At 50.4% G+C, this 18,700-nt stretch overlaps 1 protein-coding gene across 7 annotated transcripts; it reads left to right on the forward strand.

The window, feature by feature from the left end:
• The first annotated feature begins 3,651 nt into the window (after positions 1 to 3,651).
• ABCD4 (ATP binding cassette subfamily D member 4) lies at positions 3,652 to 18,683 on the forward strand. 7 transcript variants are annotated; one of them, XM_071426827.1, is made up of 19 exons: positions 3,652 to 3,754; positions 3,986 to 4,110; positions 4,227 to 4,354; positions 4,550 to 4,689; positions 7,882 to 7,998; positions 8,286 to 8,411; positions 9,094 to 9,144; positions 11,250 to 11,344; positions 12,276 to 12,397; positions 13,247 to 13,338; positions 13,514 to 13,603; positions 13,872 to 14,080; positions 14,373 to 14,464; positions 14,650 to 14,686; positions 15,772 to 15,821; positions 16,105 to 16,157; positions 16,511 to 16,587; positions 17,739 to 17,854; positions 18,009 to 18,683. In XM_071426827.1, exons 1-19 carry the CDS (start codon positions 3,738 to 3,740, stop codon positions 18,102 to 18,104), a joined length of 1,833 nt encoding a protein of 610 aa, XP_071282928.1. In that variant the 5' UTR covers positions 3,652 to 3,737; the 3' UTR covers positions 18,105 to 18,683. The 7 variants fall into 7 exon arrangements, with proteins under 7 accessions (XP_071282928.1, XP_071282925.1, XP_071282926.1 ...); XM_071426825.1 differs by lacking the exon at positions 3,652 to 3,754 and adding an exon at positions 3,769 to 3,889; XM_071426824.1 differs by having other exon boundaries at positions 4,227 to 4,689.
• Positions 18,684 to 18,700: the final 17 nt, after the last annotated feature.

Genomic DNA, 18,700 nt, shown 5'->3' on the forward strand with positions numbered 1-18,700 from the left:
CTCCACGAGGCCTCTGTGAGGCTCCCAGGTGCACAGGAGGACATTAAATGTGAAACAGCAAGTGAAGTACCATAGCAGCACTGAGCAAGGACTAGGAGTCCTGGCCACATCCTGTGGTCCTGGCCATAGGTGGGAGAGTGGGGGAGAGCTGGGAACTGAAGGAGATTCAAAGTCAAGATCAAAGCATTTCCCTCTGAAGCCCTAACACTCTCCTTCCCTCCCACTTGCACATAAAAGCACTCTGCCCTCAGCGGGCTCTCCTCTGGGGAGGGTGGGTGGAGGAGGGGTCCCTTCCCCCCCCCCCCCCCGCCTTTTTTTTTTCCTGTGTTACTAATAATTCTTCTTATAGGTGAAATGCTGAAAATCCTTGACCTCTCCTCCCCTGTGCCTGCTTCTTACCCAGTTCCAAAGGGCCCAAAGCCATTTCAATGACCGAGTTCATGGCAGACCTGGCCTGCTTTGGGGGTGTCACCAGCCAATGCCAGCATGGGGGAGACGCAGCAAGCAAAGCCTTTGAAGTGTACAGTAGAAAGACCCTGTTAGAGGCAAAGCACAAGGAAGGAGGATTGAAAAGAAAGCAGAGCAGTTTGGCCCACAGGAGGGGGAAAGGCTAATTAAGACAGAGAGTGTGGAGAAGGAAAAGGCAGAATCATTAAGATATCACAGCAGGAGCCCGTGGTGCGGCTCCATGGAGGTTTAAGCAGTGCTGAGCCTGGCCTATGCTGTTTGCTCCCTCTTGGTTTCCCATTCCCACCCTCTGCTTTGGGGTGGCACAGGAGTGTGAGGGACTCTCAGTCAGTTCAGCTTGCTGATCCAGCTGAAAATTATCTGGTTTAGTTCACACCCTAATATAGACAGAGCTGAAACTCAGGATGGGAGTTTTCATTACCCCTTCCTTACTAATGATCTGACAGAGGGCTAAAGCTTGTAGGTGATCCCACACTGCAGAAGCTGCAAGCTCTGGTGAGGACAGGTACCTATGAGGAGAATCGAAATTGGAAACATGGGCAGGAAATGGTGGATTCAGTTTTGGAAAGCCCAGGAAGGGGATAATCTTCTGGCAGTGCTTCATTATGCAACATCACAAAGCCAGCAGCATTAAGGAAGACCTGGGAAAGAGGGAAAGCAAACTACAGATTCAAGGCTGCAGTTTTGTGTTTCTTTCTGTGATGACAGAAGCTGCTGCTTGCTTCAGAGGACACCCAGGACCACTTACCACACAAAGGCAGTGAAAGATGGGTCTGTCAGGCTTCTCCCTGCATCCCAGCTTCAGGCCAGCAGGCAGAGAGGGACCACAGGGAAATGGAAACATGGAGGGGCAGTGGGGAACAATGTGAGCCAGGGGCTGGGAGGCCAGGGATGCAGGAGGATCTGGCTTCCTTCACTGGTCCAGAGCAGGGCAAAAATGCATGGAACAGGCAGGGGAGGATGGGGGATGGGACGTTTCACACCTAGCAAGCAGGAGCCGCAGGGGCTGCGGTTAAACACCACAAGGAATTAACTTGCACTGCCTCAAGGAGCCCAGGACCCACCAAGCCAGGCCCAGCTCTCCCTTCGCTGGATTCATGGCATACACTTCGGTGACAGGTTAGCAATGCAGAGGGGGTTTCTCTTGGGTCTGTAGCTAGTCAGGGAGCTGAGATATGGCCCTTCAGTGCAAACAGACCCATAAAACTCTGCTCAAGTTGTGATTCCCCAGTCCTTTCCCAAGCCCTGCCCCCAGGCACACACTGAAATGGCCATGGTGTTTGCTGGGGGAGAAACGTGAGAAGTAGAGCTGGAGTGCTGTAAAAGATGTAAATGTTTCTGTGCTGACAGCAGCTGAGTGTCTAGGGCACAGCCTCGGAGGGGGGATGGAGAGGCACTGAGAAAGCACTTCTCTTTTGTTCTTGATCTTGGCTGCCTTAGGAGAGTTCCCAGGAAAAATCGTGAAGCTGATATGCCGAAGGGAGCTCACAGCATGTGCTTTATCAGGTGGAGGTCGTGGGGTGCCAGTGACAGAACAAAGGGCTGGGAGAAGGAAGAAGTAGGAGGGCGGGCTTGGGACAGACAGTTGTGGCCATCTCATCTCTGTGTTAGATCCTCTGACTCCCCTGGTGCTGGAAAGCCATTTCACCAGTCGAGGAGGGAAGGGAAGGAATACTCCCTCATCATAAAGTGGACAACAGAGCAAAGGAGTCAGTTCAATCCTGGTAACCACTGACAAGGTGACCCACACAATTGCCACAGCTGCAGTACTGCCCCATGAGAGGATGTGACTGCCTAGGAGCAAACGTCACCCAGGTCTGATGCAACAGCTGAGAAAAAAACCCCCATGATTCTTTTAACATAAAAGTTAGTCATCACTGAGGTCAGGTTTTCATAGGGCTGATCTCTGCCCTCTGGAGCTTAACCTTTAGGTATGACTGATAGCATTGTGAATTCCAAAAGAGATGAGAGAAGGGAGATGAGGGCAAGGAGAAAGGGCACTGCTTAGAGACAAGGCCATTTGCTGAGGAAACACACTGATGTGTCTTCTTTCATCCCTGAGAACATATACACTGATTTTGTGAAGTGTGAAGTATGAATTATCTGGACCACTGAGCAGGTAGCAGCAGAGTAAAAGATGAAGGAGATGAGGATGAAGGAAGAGAAGAAGGGCTGGGAGGCAGGGAAATGGCAGAAGAACAAAGCCACAAGGCAAATGGGAAGAGGGGCTCACAGGGTACACGCAAAAGCCCAAAGGCTCTGCAGAAGAAATGGCATCAACTGGATGGTAGGTGAGAGACACATAAGTAAGGAAGGCACGGCAGCTCATAGGATCTCTCATCTCTAATCACCAGGTTTGTCTAGAAATGTACTTGTTCTGAAATATTTCATAACTTTTTGGGTTATGAAACCAGATTCCAAACCAAACCTGAAAAAAAAAATAGTTGGTTTCTGTATTAAAACTGGGGTCACTGAGAAGCCAGAGGGTCCATTCACTGGCTGCTTTCTTGAAGTCCCTGCCTTCGCCGGGGGTTTCGCAGTGCTTCGTTCGCGTTCCTGCAGCAGGCTGGGGAGCACGCACTGCCATTCACCATCGCGCTGGGGATCGCTGCCTAATCCCAGCGTCCCGGCTTGAGAAATCCCCTGCAGTGGCCACTGCCAGTTGTGAGTCCTTAGGAAGCAACCTGAAACTTCACTGCCCACCCCAAAATAAGACGAACGTGCAGAATTAGTACTGGTGCTTCTTTCTTGTCTCCCCTCTAACAGGCGGGCAATACCTGTTGCCCACGGCGACTGTCCCTCAGCCCCTGGGATCCGCAGAGGGATCAGTTCGTGCCTGTCCTGCTCCTTCCTCAAGAGAGGCATGCCCGGTTCTGCGGCCCTGCGGCTGCGGCTCGGCCCTGGACCCTGCCCGGCACCACGGTCCGGCTCTGTGAGCAGGCGGGGGGCAGGAGGTGAGGGACGCGAGCACACCCACCGCGCCGGGATGGCCCGCCGGGATGGCCCGCCGGGATGGCCCGCCGGGATGGCCCGCCGGGATGGCCCGCCGGGATGGCCCGCCGGGATGGCCCGCCGGGATGGCCCGCCGGGATGGCCCGCCCGGCGCCACGGTGTGGGGACGGCGCGGGCGCTGAGCAGCACACCCGCCCGGCGCCGCCAGGGGGCGCTGTGCCCGCCCGGCCGCGGGGGAGAGGCGGCGCTGGGCGGGAGCTCTGTGGTGACGCCGCACGCGGAAGCGGCGGCAGCGGCGGTGGCCCCGGGCGGGGCGGATGCAGGGCGAGGAGAGGTGATGAATATTCATGTCAAGCGCCCGCAGGGGCGGGTCTGGCCGGGCCGGGCCGTGCCGGGCCGGTCAGGTCCGGAGGGCGCCGATGGCGGGGGGCAGCAGCAGCAGCGCGGGGGGCGCCGGGGCCCGCGGGCGGTGAGGACGGAACGGGCCGGGCCGGGGCGTGGCGGAGGGGAGCTGGGGTGGGACCCCCGAGCTCACTGCCATCCCCCGCGTCTCCCTCCGTTGCAGGGCTAGTTCCCGGCTGGACGGGCTGTTTCTGCGGCGGTTCCTGCGGCTCCTGGCCGTGCTCTTTCCCGGGTGGCCCTCCCCGAGCGCCCTCATGTTCCTGACGCTGCTCGGTGTCGCCTTGCTGGGTGAGCCCGGCTGGTGGGGATGGGGGGCTGCATCCCATGTCTGCTCCCTGTGGTCCCCACTTTGCCTTGTCACCGCAGTCCATCAATTCCTTCCCCTGCTTGCCTTTCTCCTCCAGAGCAGCTGGTTATTTACCAGGTCGGCGTCATCCCCAGCCAGTACTATGAAGTCCTAGGGAACAAGGACTTCTCCGGATTCAAAACATTGACTGCCGTTGCTGTGACTCTGATCATTGTGAACTCCACGGTAAGACTAGAGGCTCATGTGTCTTGGGAGAGGAAGAGAAAGCTGCTCATGGCTCCTGGCATGATCTTGGTCATAAAGGATTCAAGTCTGCCCATACCCTGGGTCACTACTACAAACTGTTGGTTTTTATTTCATTTTGAAAAAATGTTTGTTCTCACTTATCTCTCCCCATCCATCTCTTTGCCCTTGTTCCAGCTAAAAAGTTTCGACCAGTTTATCTGCAACATGATGTATGTGAACTGGAGGAAATCCCTCACTGAATACCTCCACAGCTGCTACTTCCAAGGCCAGGTCTACTACAACCTGCTCGTGCTGCGTGAGGACATCGATAACCCGTAGGCTGCTGGCAGCTTCTTTCAGTATCTTGCTTGGCTTCTCCTGGGCTGCTGCGCACCTTTTCCTGACTTCTCTTTGTCTCTGGGTAGGGGCTTGAGCCCTAGAAGCTTTTACCATCTAGGCACAAATCTAGGGACCCTCTTCTACCCTGGTGGGAGGTGATACCTATTGCTGGGAACTCCTGTGACTGCTGGTCGTGATGGTTTTAGGGGCAGGATGTTTCAGCTGCAAGGAAAGTGGATGCCCATTGGAACAGGGCTCTATCTAGTTCTGCTATAAAACCTGCTGTCTGCAAACTCAACCCTTGACACTGTGTGATGTTGCAAAGGGCCTGGCTGGAGTCAGCAGTGCCTCTCCTTTCCTTCACACCGCTGGTGCATTAGGACAGTCCCTGTTCTGTTTGAACTTCAAACGCCAGGATCTGCAGCTGAGCACAGTTCAGTTGTATTTTAGTGGTTTGATAACCCATGGGAACCAAATCCAGGAAGGGCTTTGTTTTGCACTGTATGAGGGCTGCATTTCCCTTTCCTGTTCCTAGGAAGGAAGTGTCAGTGATGACTTGAAATATCAGAGGAGGAGCATTCAGTCTCCTTGTGGATCCCAGACCCACCCCCAAGAGGTCCCTCTCCAGTTTGCTTTGTGCACTGTCCTGCTTACTGCAGAGCTGTTGATCTATCTGGGCTGCACTGCAAAGGTCGAATGCCCTTCCTCACAGCTGTGTGTGGACCTTGGCCTTCCAGCCTGTCCTCACACACAGGGCATTGCTGTCATAGTTGCACACTGTGAAAAGCTAAAAATCCTATGTTAGACCTCATGTGAGAGGTCAGAGAATCACAAAATACTCTTAGTTGGAGTGGACCCACATGGATCATTGAGTCCAACTCTTTAGTTGCCCACACAGGATTGAACCCGTGGCATTATTAGCACGATGCTTTAACCAACTGAGCTAATCTCAGTGTAGAATCTCCCTGATTCTTCCCCCTCCAGAATTTAAAGTTGTTATTATTAAATACTAGCTGAAAAACTAGAAATCAAAGGGGAATATTTTCTAAATAATGTGTTGTTATACCATTGTTTTGAGACTCCAAGCTCTCCTCTGCTGGAATGGGCACCTCTGATCTAGTCACTGCATTGGTGCCATATCCCATGTTGATGGCAAGAGGACAAGACAACAAGCTTCCCAGGGTCCTGGGGAAAAAATTGCTGTCTTGCAGGGACCCCTAACTCTTGCTAATAGTGAAAACTTCAAGAAACTGAAGCAGCTCCTGCAGTTCTGCCTGTTGGTACTGGCTGCCTGTCCTTGCTCCTTCATTGCAGAGCAGGGTGGTTTGTGTGGCTGCTGCAAGAAAACATGCTGGGTATTTAAGGGGGAGCAGGAAGCAAGGAGAGAGGTTCAGCTTGGGTCAAACAGCTCCACATGTTGGGCAGTAGGTCGTCATTATCAAACACTTCCGGGTTGCTGTTGTGTTTACTCCCAATATCATTAAATGTTCATTTCTGATAGTGTTTTCAGTGGCATGGAGTTACAAGGAGAGGTTAAAAAAACATGTTTGTCACCAGGGCATGCAGCTCTTCTCAGGCAGTGCAGCACACTGAAGCCAGAAGCTCCTGCATGCCTGTCTTTTTCTTTGGGGACACAAGTGGAAGAGAAGGACAGAGGCCCCATACCACATGATTATTCTGCTTAGGTTTATTTTTAACTAGGGAACATGTTCACATTGTGCAGTGAAATGTAGGAGACAACTGGGTCAGTCTGCCCTGCAGCAAGAGACAGCTCTCATGGCCTTTGCAGACCAAATGTGTGGGATTACTGTGGAGTATGTCTCATTACACCTTGCTTCTGCTCCAACTTTCAATCTTACTGTTTAGTGTGGTTTTGGTGCCACTGCAAAAATTCTCTTCATCTTGCAATTCCTTGCTGAGAGCTTTTTCCCTGCAACAGGTACTTAGAGAACAAACCTAGAGCAAGAGAGACCTCCCATTATGCAGTGCAAACCAAACTGAGTGTTAAATGCAAGGAGCCACCCACTTTGAAGGAATGAAGAGTGGGTTCTGAGTGGCATACAAGCACTTGCAGCATGTAGTAGAGCATTTGAGTTGATGCTTTCCTGTGTTTCATGTATTTTCATTGCATGTTACTTAATAGCTTGTAAAAAGCAGTATCCTCCTACGAGACTCTAGCACAATTTAAGTTACAATTTTGTGGGAGTATTACAGTCTGAGGAGAAGGAAAAATGATGCTGCGAGGTCAGTCAGGGTGAGAGCTGCCCCAGAATTAAATCTATTGCTGTTCCAGAACTGCAAAAGTGCTAAAAGATGAATGCCTTTGTGGTAGTATCTGCACTGAGACTACCCATGAGTCCATCCTTGCTCTTCATTCTGAACTCCAGCATTAAGTTATGGCCTTTCCACTGGAGCTTAGCAACAGTAGGCTGAAGCCTGCATCCATGTGCTCTGGACAGATGAGGTGCTGAGGAGTAAATATACTGAAATTCTTCCTGGCTATCCCAAGTGCAACTCCTGCTCAGTAGTGGGATAGATGGGACTTGAGGGTTTGTCACCCACGTGCCTGCTGCTAGTGAGGTGAGAAGGCTTGGTGTGCTGCTTCCTGCTCTTGTGGGCTGGGGTGGGTGGAAGCATTTCCTTTTTTGCAACAAAGGAACCAGAGGCACTCCACACAGAGCCAAGGGATTGGATCTTGTGAAAGGGTAGCTTTGATGCAAGTGTTTGCAAATATCCAATAGCTGGCAAAGGCCTGGCTTGTGCTCTAGCCTGTCCTGGTGGGTCTGATGGCATCTCAGTCCAGTACTGAAGGTTAGGGGGACAGTCAGTAGTTTTTCATAATTTGGGGGTTGTTCCAGGAGAGGAGTAAAGGACAGTGATGCAGAGACCTTCAGCACAAGTGTTGAATAATGTTGAAAGTGGAACAAGGGATAAATACAAGGAACAGGTTGAAAGCAATGGCAAGAGTTGTTCTTCCTGGCTGCCATGAAGGCTCTTGGGTGGGTTCTGCTGGGCCATGAAAATGGTCTCCTGTGGGGAATCTGCAGATCCTTCCCAGGTAAGGCTGTTCACCTGCTGCCTGTCCTGTGTTCATGCACTGAAACAGCCTGGTTTGTGCCCTGTTAGGGTTTAATACTGCCTCTTGCTTCTGGGCTGCAATGGTGTCAATGGCTCTTTGTGTTGAGCAGGGACCAGCGCATCAGCCAGGATGTGGAGAGGTTCTGCAGGCAGCTCAGCTCCATGGCCAGCAAGCTCGTCATCTCACCCTTCACACTGGCCTACTACACATACCAGTGCTTTCACAGGTAAGGATGTATCCTGGTCCTGCTTGCACACCTCTTTTCTGTGTTCTTCTTTTGGAGCCTGCCACCCACATTACAACTCCCCAGATGGATATTTGTACACATGGGTGAGTGGTCTCTGTACTCCCAGGAGAACTCTGCCTTGGGGATGCTGGGATGTGCAATGTTGGCCCCAAACTTCTGTGAAAGCCAAGAGAGGTGACAGCTGAGGGCTCTGATTGCTTGAGCCTAATGGTGCAGGAGTGTCCTTTTGCTTGGATTATTGGCTGACTTCTCTTTCTCCTCTGTAGCACTGGCTGGCTAGGCCCGGTGAGCATCTTTGGGTATTTCATCATTGGGACGATGATTAACAAAGTGTTGATGAGTCCAATTGTGTCTAAACTTGTGCAACAGGAAAAACTGGAGGGAGATTTCAGGTGAGTCCCAGCAGAGCTGTGTTTTCACTTCCCCTTGGGAGCTCCTGTGAAAGCTGATTTTTTGTCTCCATTCAGGGCTGTGTATGTAGCTAATTGTCTTGTCTGTGACTTTCCCCACACTCAGAGAAGGCTACCTGTGCAATGGTGCCTCAGAGTCAGTGTACTGAGTCCCTGCCAACCATTCACGGCCTTGTGTCATGGCAGGCAATGCCCTTGGTTCAGTCTCACAGCCCAGTCTTTCCATATGCTCTGCAACTCACGTCCTCCCCCTTGCTTGCAGGGTTGGCTGTGTGTGTAGCAGGGGCTTTGTAGCTTTCCCTGGGGTTCAGGGCATCCAGGGACAGCAACAGAAGTTGTTGTGGCACAGGGAATCCAGCCCAGGGCAGTTGGCTGTGGTGATTTTGTATGGTGGAGATGCTGGACTAGCAGCAAAGAGTAAGCCCAAGGCTAAGAAGATGTGCACAGAGAGCAGGATATCAAATGTACCACTGAGCTGGCCCTGAATGATGGCACCTCATGTTAAGCCTTGGTCTCTGGTGTCTTTCTGAGCCTGTTGAATATTTCTGTCAAGAGATGCCTCAGATCACTGCTCTAACATGCAAGATAAGTTTCCTCTAGGAATGGTTTTGGCTACATAATTCACTGAGCATTTGTGCACAATTACGTTTTTTTGGTTGTACAGGTTCAAGCACATGCAGATTCGTGTCAATGCAGAACCAGCTGCTTTTTACAGGTTAGTAGCATTAATTTCTTTGTATCCTCCAAAGGATTGTCCCAGTTCAGAGCATCCTTGTTGTGTTCACATTTCCCAGAGGAGCCCAAGTTCTGTTGCTGCAGCTTTCTATCCCTTCCACTGCAGCATCATACAGCCCTGACACTTGGTTCTTTGCATTCTGTGCATCATCTGCAGAAGTAATCCACAGCAACTGGAGACAACTATCTTTCCTTTGCCTCCCTTCTAACATCCTCAGAGGCAGATAGAGATTTGATGCTGGCTTAGAGATCATTACTGATGTTTTGCTAGGTCCTTACCTGGAAGATTGCTCAAAGTCTTATTGCATCTGATTCTGCTGAGGACTTGTTGCATGTTGCTTCTGGCCCCATCCTGCTGCTGCTTGCCTGATTTCATAACAACTTACATTGACAGGCATGAAACTACTTTAAATAATCAAAATCAATCTTGGTTTGCACTGGCAAGTCTGAGTTATTTTTTGTACTCGGATTCTTACTGGTTGATGATAATTTTTATAATGGAAAATATACTGTAATTACATGCCGTTATTTAAGATCCAGTACTTTCCCTCACAATTTTGATTTGTTTTATTCTATTACTAAGTAGAAAATGGAAAGTGGATTATTATACCAGAAAACAGAATGTTTTGGTTCATTACAATGTTTTAGTAGAAAAGCTTAATTTTGTGTGAAACTAGAACTTAGCTGAGTTGCACACAATCAGGCATTTTCATGGTATGCATCATAATTAAAAATAAAGGAATTTTTTTAAAGGTTGCATTCCTAGAATCCTGCAAGAGGAGAAGCATATGGTAAATGGCTTTTGATAGCTCAACTTCTCTAGCTTGTGATCTTGTCCTCTTAAGACTGCCTAAACATTCCTTTGGTAAAGGAAGAAACAGAAGCAGAGCACTGCCATCTTTTTACTTCTTTTGTTACTAAGCCTTTTGCAAACTTGCTTTAAAAGTGAAGTGAATGGGAGGAAAAGAAGAAACTAATACAGCAATCTCTCCTCATCTGCAACAGAATAATAGCTCTAGAACAAAGGTCCCCAGTTCCTTTTTCACCTTTAATTCCTTGTATCCAAGCCTTTCTCCTTTCCTAACACATGGAAGGTAAAGACTGCAGCTCAGTAGTTACCTGAGATGTGTTGTAAGGCAGTAAAGCCAAACTGAATTCTAACCAGGTGCATTTTTGAGAAAGAAAATATATTTTTCTATGAACTGAAAATCTTTAGAAATGAGACCTCAAAAATATTATTTTTGATGTTTTTGTGATGCTTCTGGTCATATCTTCTTGGGTCCTAGTGACTTTTCTGTTGCATAGATCATGTGTAGTGGGCACAAGCCTCTGCTGGATGTCAGGGGCAATAGGTGCTATGGCAGGTGGGCGACTGGAATGAGACGTGGAGCGCTCTCTGCATTTTACCACCTGAGGGCAGCCCAGGCCTTGCAGAGCAGTAGAAGGAGCTGTCACACTTGCTTAAAGGTGGTGGTTTAGGAGATGTCTCCTTGCTCCTGGCTCAGCCTGGCCACTGGAGCATCACCACTAACTTGAGGTGGGTGACCTGATGGAGATAGCCCTGGGAAGGGGGAAGTTGTGGAGCTGGGGTACCCATACTGGGGGCTGCACTGCTCAGGACTTGCCTTTGTCCCATTCCTGTGGAGTGGGAAATGGGAAGAGGTGGGCTAAGGCTGCTGGCCATGCAGGCTGATTATCACCCCCTGGACTCTCCTCTGCCCTCTACTTTCTGGATCCAGCTGTGTAGCAGTGCCATCCCTCTTTTCCAGCCAGGCTGTATTTGGGAACTGTGTTTGACCTTAGGTGTACATTGCTTCAGGCTGGAGCTTCTGACAGTGTCTGGCCTGGCTTTACCTGCTCCTGCTGCAACAGCAGCAGCCATAGGCTCTGGGAGAGATTTGTGGGACTGCTTGCTTCAGCCAGGGTTCCTTGACGATACCCTTCAGGAAGGCAGTCCTGGCTGTTCAGTTCCTGGTCAATAAAGAGCTTGTTAGTCAGAAGCAAAGGTGCCAGGCCCGTTCAAAGCTTCAGTTTTAAAGCCCAAGGTTCTAGGATGTCTGGCATGTTGCAATGTTACTTTTACAGGGCTGGGCGAGTGGAGCACATGCGCACAAACCGGAGGCTGCAGAGCCTGCTGAAGACCCAGAGAGAGCTGATAGGCAAGGAGCTGTGGCTATACAGTGAGTGGGCAGAGTGGGGGGGGGAAGTGGGACGTGTGGTAACTCCATTCTGGTGGCCCACTCACTGGGAAACTCTACTGATAGAGCAGTTGGGTGGGTGCTGTGTTTTTTTCTTCTGCCTCTTGCTGCTCTGTGAAAGCCCTGAGGGTGAACAGAGGGTGCCTCCTGCAGTGCTAAATAGGAATTCCATTGTGTAAAAGCCTCATAAAGAGGCAAAGTTGTGGATGACCCAGAATCTGGCTTTTTGTGGGGCAGGTGTTCACACACCAAGAAAAGAGGGAAGGGCTTGAGTTTTGGGCATTGTATATGTTGTTGGGAACTGTGGAAGCTTCTTTCCTATAGAACCTGTCCCTTAAGCATAGCTGTTCCCTGAAACTATTCCTTCTCCCTTTTTTACTGAGTTTTTTTCTTTCAATGACCCCTATAAAGACAGCTCTTCCTGACCTCAGCAGCACAGCAAGCTTCTGAGCGGTGTAATGAAGGGAGAACCGTGAACAGAGAAGTGTCTGTGGGAATTTGGAATCTTAAGTCTTTCTACCTGTGTGCTCCCAAGACACACTTCATGGCAAACTAACTCACCCCAAAGTTTCCTTTTTGCCCTTCCCTCCTGTTTACTGTGAATCAGTCAGGCCCCTGAAGCATAGCAACAAGCAGGCAAAGTGGCTTTTGCCCCACACACTGAGCTGTGTGTCTGGGTGATGATTCTCTGCTCAGAGGCCTGCCCCAAAGTGCTCTTTGCTTGGCAAATGCATTTTCACCCTGGTGCTTGTGCTATCCTGCAAAATGGGTTTTTCTACTCTGGTTCATCATAAAGGGCCAAGGCAACAACACGGCTCTTCCTCCGACTGGGCTCAGGGTCAGCACTTGGGCCTGGCTGGGACAGAGGTTTCTACTTTAACTCACTGTCTTCTTTCAATGTGCTTGTGCCCAGTTGGGATCAACACCTTTGATTACCTGGGCAGCATCCTGAGCTACGTGGTCATTGCCATTCCCATCTTTTCTGGTGTCTACGGTGACCTGAGTCCAATAGAGCTCAGTGCCCTTGTCAGCAAGGTGAGCTAAGGGTAATCTCTGTGACCCCATTGTGGAGGGTGAGCAGGCTCTGAGGATGGAGGTTTCATGTGGTGCTGGTAGCCCTGGGACTAGATAACCTGCAGCACTTGATCTTCAGGTTAGACTGTCCCAGCTCACAGTGTTATGGAAACAGAAGCTTGTAGGCAGCTGGTATCTGATTAACTTGGGCATGAGAACTGTCAAGGACACATTTACGTAAGTCTTTCCTGGCTCAGACCTCTGTGTCTTAAAAACCCAGGAGGTCAGAAAGCCTCTGGTTTTCAGCAGTGCAGGTGGAGATGGGGCCTGTGCAGTGCTGTGGGTCTGGGTTATGCCCTGGGCTACTGCCTGTGGTGAGCCTTGCCCCCAGTGAGGCTGAGCTGGCTTGCATTCACCTTCCTGACCTGACTCTATGAATACTCAAAGCTGGCTTGTGACAGAGAATGCAGAGCTAAAAATAGCTAAGTGGGCACTGCAGGCTGAGACACCCTGCTCTGAGCCATATACAGTGCTGAGGCAGGGCTGGTGGTATGGATCTGTGTGACTTGGGCAAGCATGCTGGGCCATAGGCAGGCCATCAGGCACCCTGCAAAGACCATCCCTGGGTGACAGGATGTGTGTCCAGCTGGCAAAAACTGCTGCACTGAGTAGGGAAGCCCTGCTTCTTTGAAATGTGGTAATCTTCACTCCCACCATCCTGCATGACTTCACCACTCCTCATTCATCTTGCTGAGACAGCTGATGTGGCCAAATGTGTGGACTCGTTGGCTGCCTCCTTGCAGTCATGGAATAAGGGTCAGGGCCCCAGCTCAGCACTGACCCTTACTCTGCCATGTGATTTCTCCCCAGAATGCCTTTGTTTCCATCTACCTCATTGGCTGCTTCAGCCAGCTCATAGATCTCTCCAGCACTGTTACTGATGTAGCTGGCTACACACACAGGTGAGCTTATCTGTGGGCACATCTCTGGAGGAAAGGGCAGTGCAGAACAAGACTGCCCAGGTCTGTGATAAAAAAAACCAAAAAACCTGTTGTGTGCAAGCATGGGCAAGTTTGGATATTGTGAGGAGGCTGCTGGAGCTGTCCCTGGCTTTCATGCAACCTCTTGTGTGTCTAGGATTGGTGAACTGCAGGAGACCTTGCTGAGCCTTGGCAGAAAAGAAAATGGTAACTACTCAGAAGCCAAAACCAGTTGGGATTTGGACGGGTGAGTCGCCTCTCAGCAACTGGCTGGCTTGCAGCTTACGGGCCAGAGTGTGAGGTTGCCATGGGAGGGAGGTGGCTCTTGGTGTCACAGTCTGTTGCATGCTTTTGGTTGGAGCAGGCAGTGCTCACTGTCAGTTGTCATTCCCAGGGTGTGTGGGACAGGGCTACTGTCACAGAGGCACAGGAGGTCTAAGGTCCCTGATTTTTGCCAATCTCAGCATGGTCACTTACCCCCGGATCTCTTGTCCTTTGTCTTGGTGGTGGCCCAGCAACCATTCTGGGGAGGAGCCAGTGCCAAGGGACACAGCTTTCCTTCTGGAGCGAGTGACACTCTCGGTACCATCCTCTGGCAAGCTGCTCATCAAGGACTTGAACCTCAGGATCTCACAAGGAAACAGTGTGATGATTGTGGGAAACACTGGTACAGGGAAGACATCTCTCCTGAGGGTCCTTGGAGGGCTCTGGGAGAGCACACGGGGTGAGGACTGCTACTTGCCTCAGCCTTCTTCTCAACCAAGGCTACCCTGAGTTTGCAAGGTGGCAGTGTGGTAGTTTGTGAGGCCAGTGCCAACATGTGATGGTGAATGTGTTACTGATACACTGATTTGAGCCACCCATCTCTTGTCACAGTCTTTGGCTCTCATTGCTTTGCTCTGTGTTGCAAACACACTTTTGTGGGGGTCTAGTTGGCTACTTCATGGGACAGCACTACATGGGGCAGTGGGAAGTTCCTGCCTGATACTGCAAATGTGATGAGTGTCTCTGTGCAGGGAGCATCAGCATGCTGACCTGCTTTGGCCCCCGAGGAGTGGTGTTCCTACCACAGAGGCCCTTCTTCACTGACGGAAGCCTGCGTGAGCAGGTGAGCCCAGGGTCTGTCTTTGCTCTGGCCTCAGCTGTGCTCCCAGCTGTGGTCATGCCCTGCAAACCCTGCAAGAGGGAGGATACCTGTGGGTGCTCCTTCCCTTGTGCCTGAGTTCAAATTATTGCATCTCTGATGAAATGTCCAGCTCCCTCTGACATGGTTTCTTTTGCTCTGTTAAACAGGTGATCTATCCCCTGAAGGAGATCTATCCACTTTCAGGTTTGTGAAAATCCATTAGAGCAATTAACGAATGCTGTGGTAGTGCCTCACTGTCCTGTACCCAGTGCAGCTTCTTCCCTGCTGTAACCCATCAGGAACATTCAACCATTTTGCTTTTGTTGCTCTGGTGTTCCCTAGAAGATTAGTGTGTGTTAAGGTCAATTCTGTGTCCCCCTCCTTTTGTGAGGGAGCATACTCACTTGATAAGAACTTGCTCTCTTAGTATAATGAGGACAAGCTGGCCATGCTCTTCCTGCTGTGCTGGACATGTTACATGTTGCTGTCAGGATACGTCTGATTTGTTTGGTACAGTCTGACTTTCAGCAAGCCATATTTGCCTTAATCTTATTTTCCATCCACCTCCATCTTTTACTTTTCCACTTTTTCAAAATGAAGTCCCAGGGCTTTGCACACTGTTGTGGTCAGAATATATAGATCTTTTCTCTCCCCTACCCTCTTCCGAAGCCAGACCACATGTGGTCTGCTGTAGCTTGGGAGTCACAATCTTGCTGAGAGTAACTACAGCCCTCAGCTACTGTTGTGGCTCTCCAGCAGCTTCAGAGAGGTCCATGGCAGATGCACAGCCCTTCCTCTCAACTTCCATAGATGCTAACTGTACCAGCTCAAGTGTATGTTCTGCTCCACAGCTGACTCACCCTGAGGTATTTCTCTTCCACAAAGGGTCCTTTTGCTGGCTCTTACCTGAGCCCTGTTCCCATGACTCCACTACTTGTAGTGTGCAGTCTCAGCTCTAAGAGAGAAACTGGGCAGGGCCTTGGCAGTTGAAGCCTGGATCCTTGTGTTCTGGCTGTGGCCATGAACTGGGGCAAATCTCAGGTGTATCTGTGGAGCCCAGCTACCTCCTGGTATGCTGCTCACAGGCATGGTTAATATTTTCAAGGAGGGTCAGTCTTTGGGACTATCTCTGCCAAAGCTCGCATCTGGTATAACTAAGTGGTCAGGTCAACTACATTGAGCTTCAGGAGATACTTGAGTTCTTCCCTCCTGCCTCACCAACTCCTTCATTCAGCAGTGGCCCCAGCATACACACTGCCTCTCCTTATGCTGTATGGTTCTCTCCCTAGGGTCTGCAGATGATGAGAGGATTGTGCGATTCCTGGAGCTGGCTGGGCTGGTGAGTCACTGATAGCACTGCTGCCTTCTTTCCTGGTGCCACCAGTGAGGGAAGAAGGAATGATTTTTGTGGCAGCACAGCATGATTGTGTGCTGAACTTATGTGGGGACATTGTTTGTACCTTGGGTACAACTGTCTATGGGACAGAGAGAGGAGGAGAAATATGGTACAACTTCAGCTCAGGTGGGGAAAGGGAGACGGGCAAAAAGCAGGTGGTTATGCTTAGGGCCATAGGCTGACAGGGTTGGGGACTGTGTTCACAAGTCTGCTGTGCTCTCTGTAGACTGATTTGCTGGCAAGGGCTGGAGGACTGGATGAACAGGTGGACTGGAACTGGTAAGGGAGCCCACTGTCTGTGTGTATTTGGGTGATTTCTGAGTGGGGAACACTTCTAAGCAGATGCACATTGCTGCTGGATTTATCTGTGTCTGTCTGTGTTCTGTGAGACGTGGACACTATACAGGAGCAAAGCCTTCATGGCCCAAGCATCTATGCCAACAATCACCAGCTGTGGTGTTGTGCAGGCAGCTGACTGTGTACAGGGCTGCAGAGCCAGTCCCAGTATGGAGGGGGGCACAAGGTACACATAGGGACAGTTGTTTGCTGTTCTCCAGTATCAGAAGCCATAAGATTTTCAGCAAACAAGCTCTGTTTCTTGAGGAAGGTGTTGAATCTCGACCCTGCTGCAGGTATGACATCCTGTCCCCAGGGGAGATGCAGAGGCTCTCATTTGCACGGCTCTTCTACCTCCAGCCAAAATATGCAGGTGAGTGACTGACTACAAAAGAGGGGAGAAAAAAACACAAGGCCTTTGGTGTATAGAGAAGCGGTACAGAGACAGCTCATGAAATCCGTTTTGTGCTAGGAACATGCTTTGTCTTGGCCATTATTTTAGCAGCATGACACACAGAAGATTCATTTGTGAAATGTGAAAACATTTCATTATTTGTGCACATGGTGGTAAATCAAGAGGCTGTACATAAGACATTTTCTTCTTGGGGAGCTGGTGATTAATGTTCATGGTCCATGTCCAATGGCACCAGAAGAACTTGATCAGTCTGCTCACCAGTTGCTATGCAAAGAAGTGCATGTGTTGGGGAGTGTGGCAGCAGCTGTCATATCTGAAGCTCTCAAGCATCTGTACAGTTGTGGGGCAATATGGAAGATTTAGCCCTGATGTGGCAAAAGAAGACAAGGAGCAGTGGGAGAAACAGTCCTGAGAGACCACAGAAGCATCTGTGGTTAGCTAATGGGGCCAATTCCTTAGGCTGTGCTGGGGCTTGAGCTGTTGGAGAAGTTGCCATGAGGGCCAGGTTGGATGTGGGTGAACAGAGCCAGATTCAGTAGCAGGTAGCTACATGTAAGTACCTGTCTTTCCCCTGAAGCCCGTGGCACAGCTAAGTGACATCTGGACAGAAGGAACTTGTGGATGGCAAACTAAAAGCTGTAGAAATTATTTGAATTGATTTGGTCCAGGTCTGTAGTATTTACCCTTAATAGTCAGGAAGGTGCCACAGGCCATCCTACTTGCTCCATGTAGGGTCTGTGCTGGAAGAGTACACTGACTGCTGTTCAGCCTGGCACTCTGGCACGTGGTCTGCCTGGAGAAAGTCATGTCTTGGCTTTTGCCATGATGGGGATGAGGCAGTGGTGGGCAGCGGTTGAGGGAGAGCAAAGAGGTGAACAGTGTGGTTTGGATGGATTCAAGTACCTGGGGGAAAGACAGCTTTCCTAGTTGCCTGACACCAGCTGTGCCAGAGGAATACCAGAGTCCTTAGGTTTCCCCTCACTTGCCTTCTGCAGATGCTCTTCATGAGCTTCAGTTAATATGTGAAATGTTCTTGGGAGTTGCTATTCTTGCCTACAGGAGATGTCTGGTTGGGAGAGGATTTGGGGGGCTCATGGCTTTTCTTTCAGTGTTAGATGAAGCCACCAGCGCCTTGACAGAAGAGGTGGAGCATGAACTGTACCGTATGTGCCTTCAGCTGGGCATGACACTGATCAGTGTGGGACACAGACCCAGCCTGGAAAAGGTGAGACAGGGAGGCAGTGCTCCATGCCTCCCTCGTGGTGGTGAGGTAGAGAGGGTCTCTGGCAAGCAGAGGGGAGTGACTAAGGCTGGAGGACCTCACTGTGGGGGGACCGTGCCCTTGTAGAGACAACCCTCAATGTGCTGTTGAATTGCAGTTCCACAGCTGGATTTTGAAACTTCATGGGGAGGGAAGATGGGAGCTCACTCGATGTGAGAAGTTGAAGCGGCTCCCCTCTGAGGAAGGATACTGAAGAACATGCCCCTTATCTGGCCAGCCACAGAACCTGCACATGTGTGGAAGAGCTCTCAGTAGCAGACATGGAGCTGCCAAACCAGCAGCTGTGTCAAACAGTGCAAGACCAGTTCTGGATTTTGCTGATGGACAGAGTATGTCTGAATACATGGTGTGGAGTTCTGCCAAGAGTAGGCATAACCATGCCACCCTTCTCCCAGCCTCTTTCTTCCTCCCTGGCTCTCACAAGAGAAAGGAGCTGAGCTCCTAGGCCGCCCTGAGAGAAGATGCTGCCTCGTGGGTCTTGTAGAAACAACAGCCAGAGAAACCTCCACTTTGTCTGGGATACATTGGTGTGAGGCTAGAATGCAGCCTCCTCTTCTGCCCTCTGTGCCTTCTGAGGAGCTCTGTCTTGGATACACAGCTCTGCAGAACAGATTTATGTACCTTGTGGCTCTGTTGAGAATTGTGTTTGCCAGCAGGAGACAAGGGGATGAGAATGCTAGCACAGGGCATGTCTTTGCTCTCTTTGTAATACACGGCTACAGGTGAAAGGAACATTTTTGTATTAAAATCTGGGGCCTGTTTTCACACTGTTTTTATGGAGAAGAGTCA

This window comes from Agelaius tricolor, unplaced genomic scaffold (genome assembly GCF_023055355.1).
Source record: "Agelaius tricolor isolate 1412-34295 unplaced genomic scaffold, bAgeTri1.0.p SCAF_5, whole genome shotgun sequence".
Lineage (NCBI taxonomy): Eukaryota > Metazoa > Chordata > Aves > Passeriformes > Icteridae > Agelaius > Agelaius tricolor.

What these genes read in the sequence shown, in the direction of transcription:
- ABCD4 (XM_071426823.1), top strand. Translation starts at nt 3,840, where the DNA reads ATGGCGGGGGGCAGCAGCAGCAGCGCGGGGGGCGCCGGGGCCCGCGGG. An exon ending in GCTCGGTGTCGCCTTGCTGG is followed by an intron (nt 4,111 to 4,226) that starts GTGAGCCCGGCT and finishes TTTCTCCTCCAG; the next exon opens with AGCAGCTGGTTATTTACCAG. An exon ending in GGAGATCTATCCACTTTCAG is followed by an intron (nt 14,687 to 15,771) that starts GTTTGTGAAAAT and finishes TTCTCTCCCTAG; the next exon opens with GGTCTGCAGATGATGAGAGG.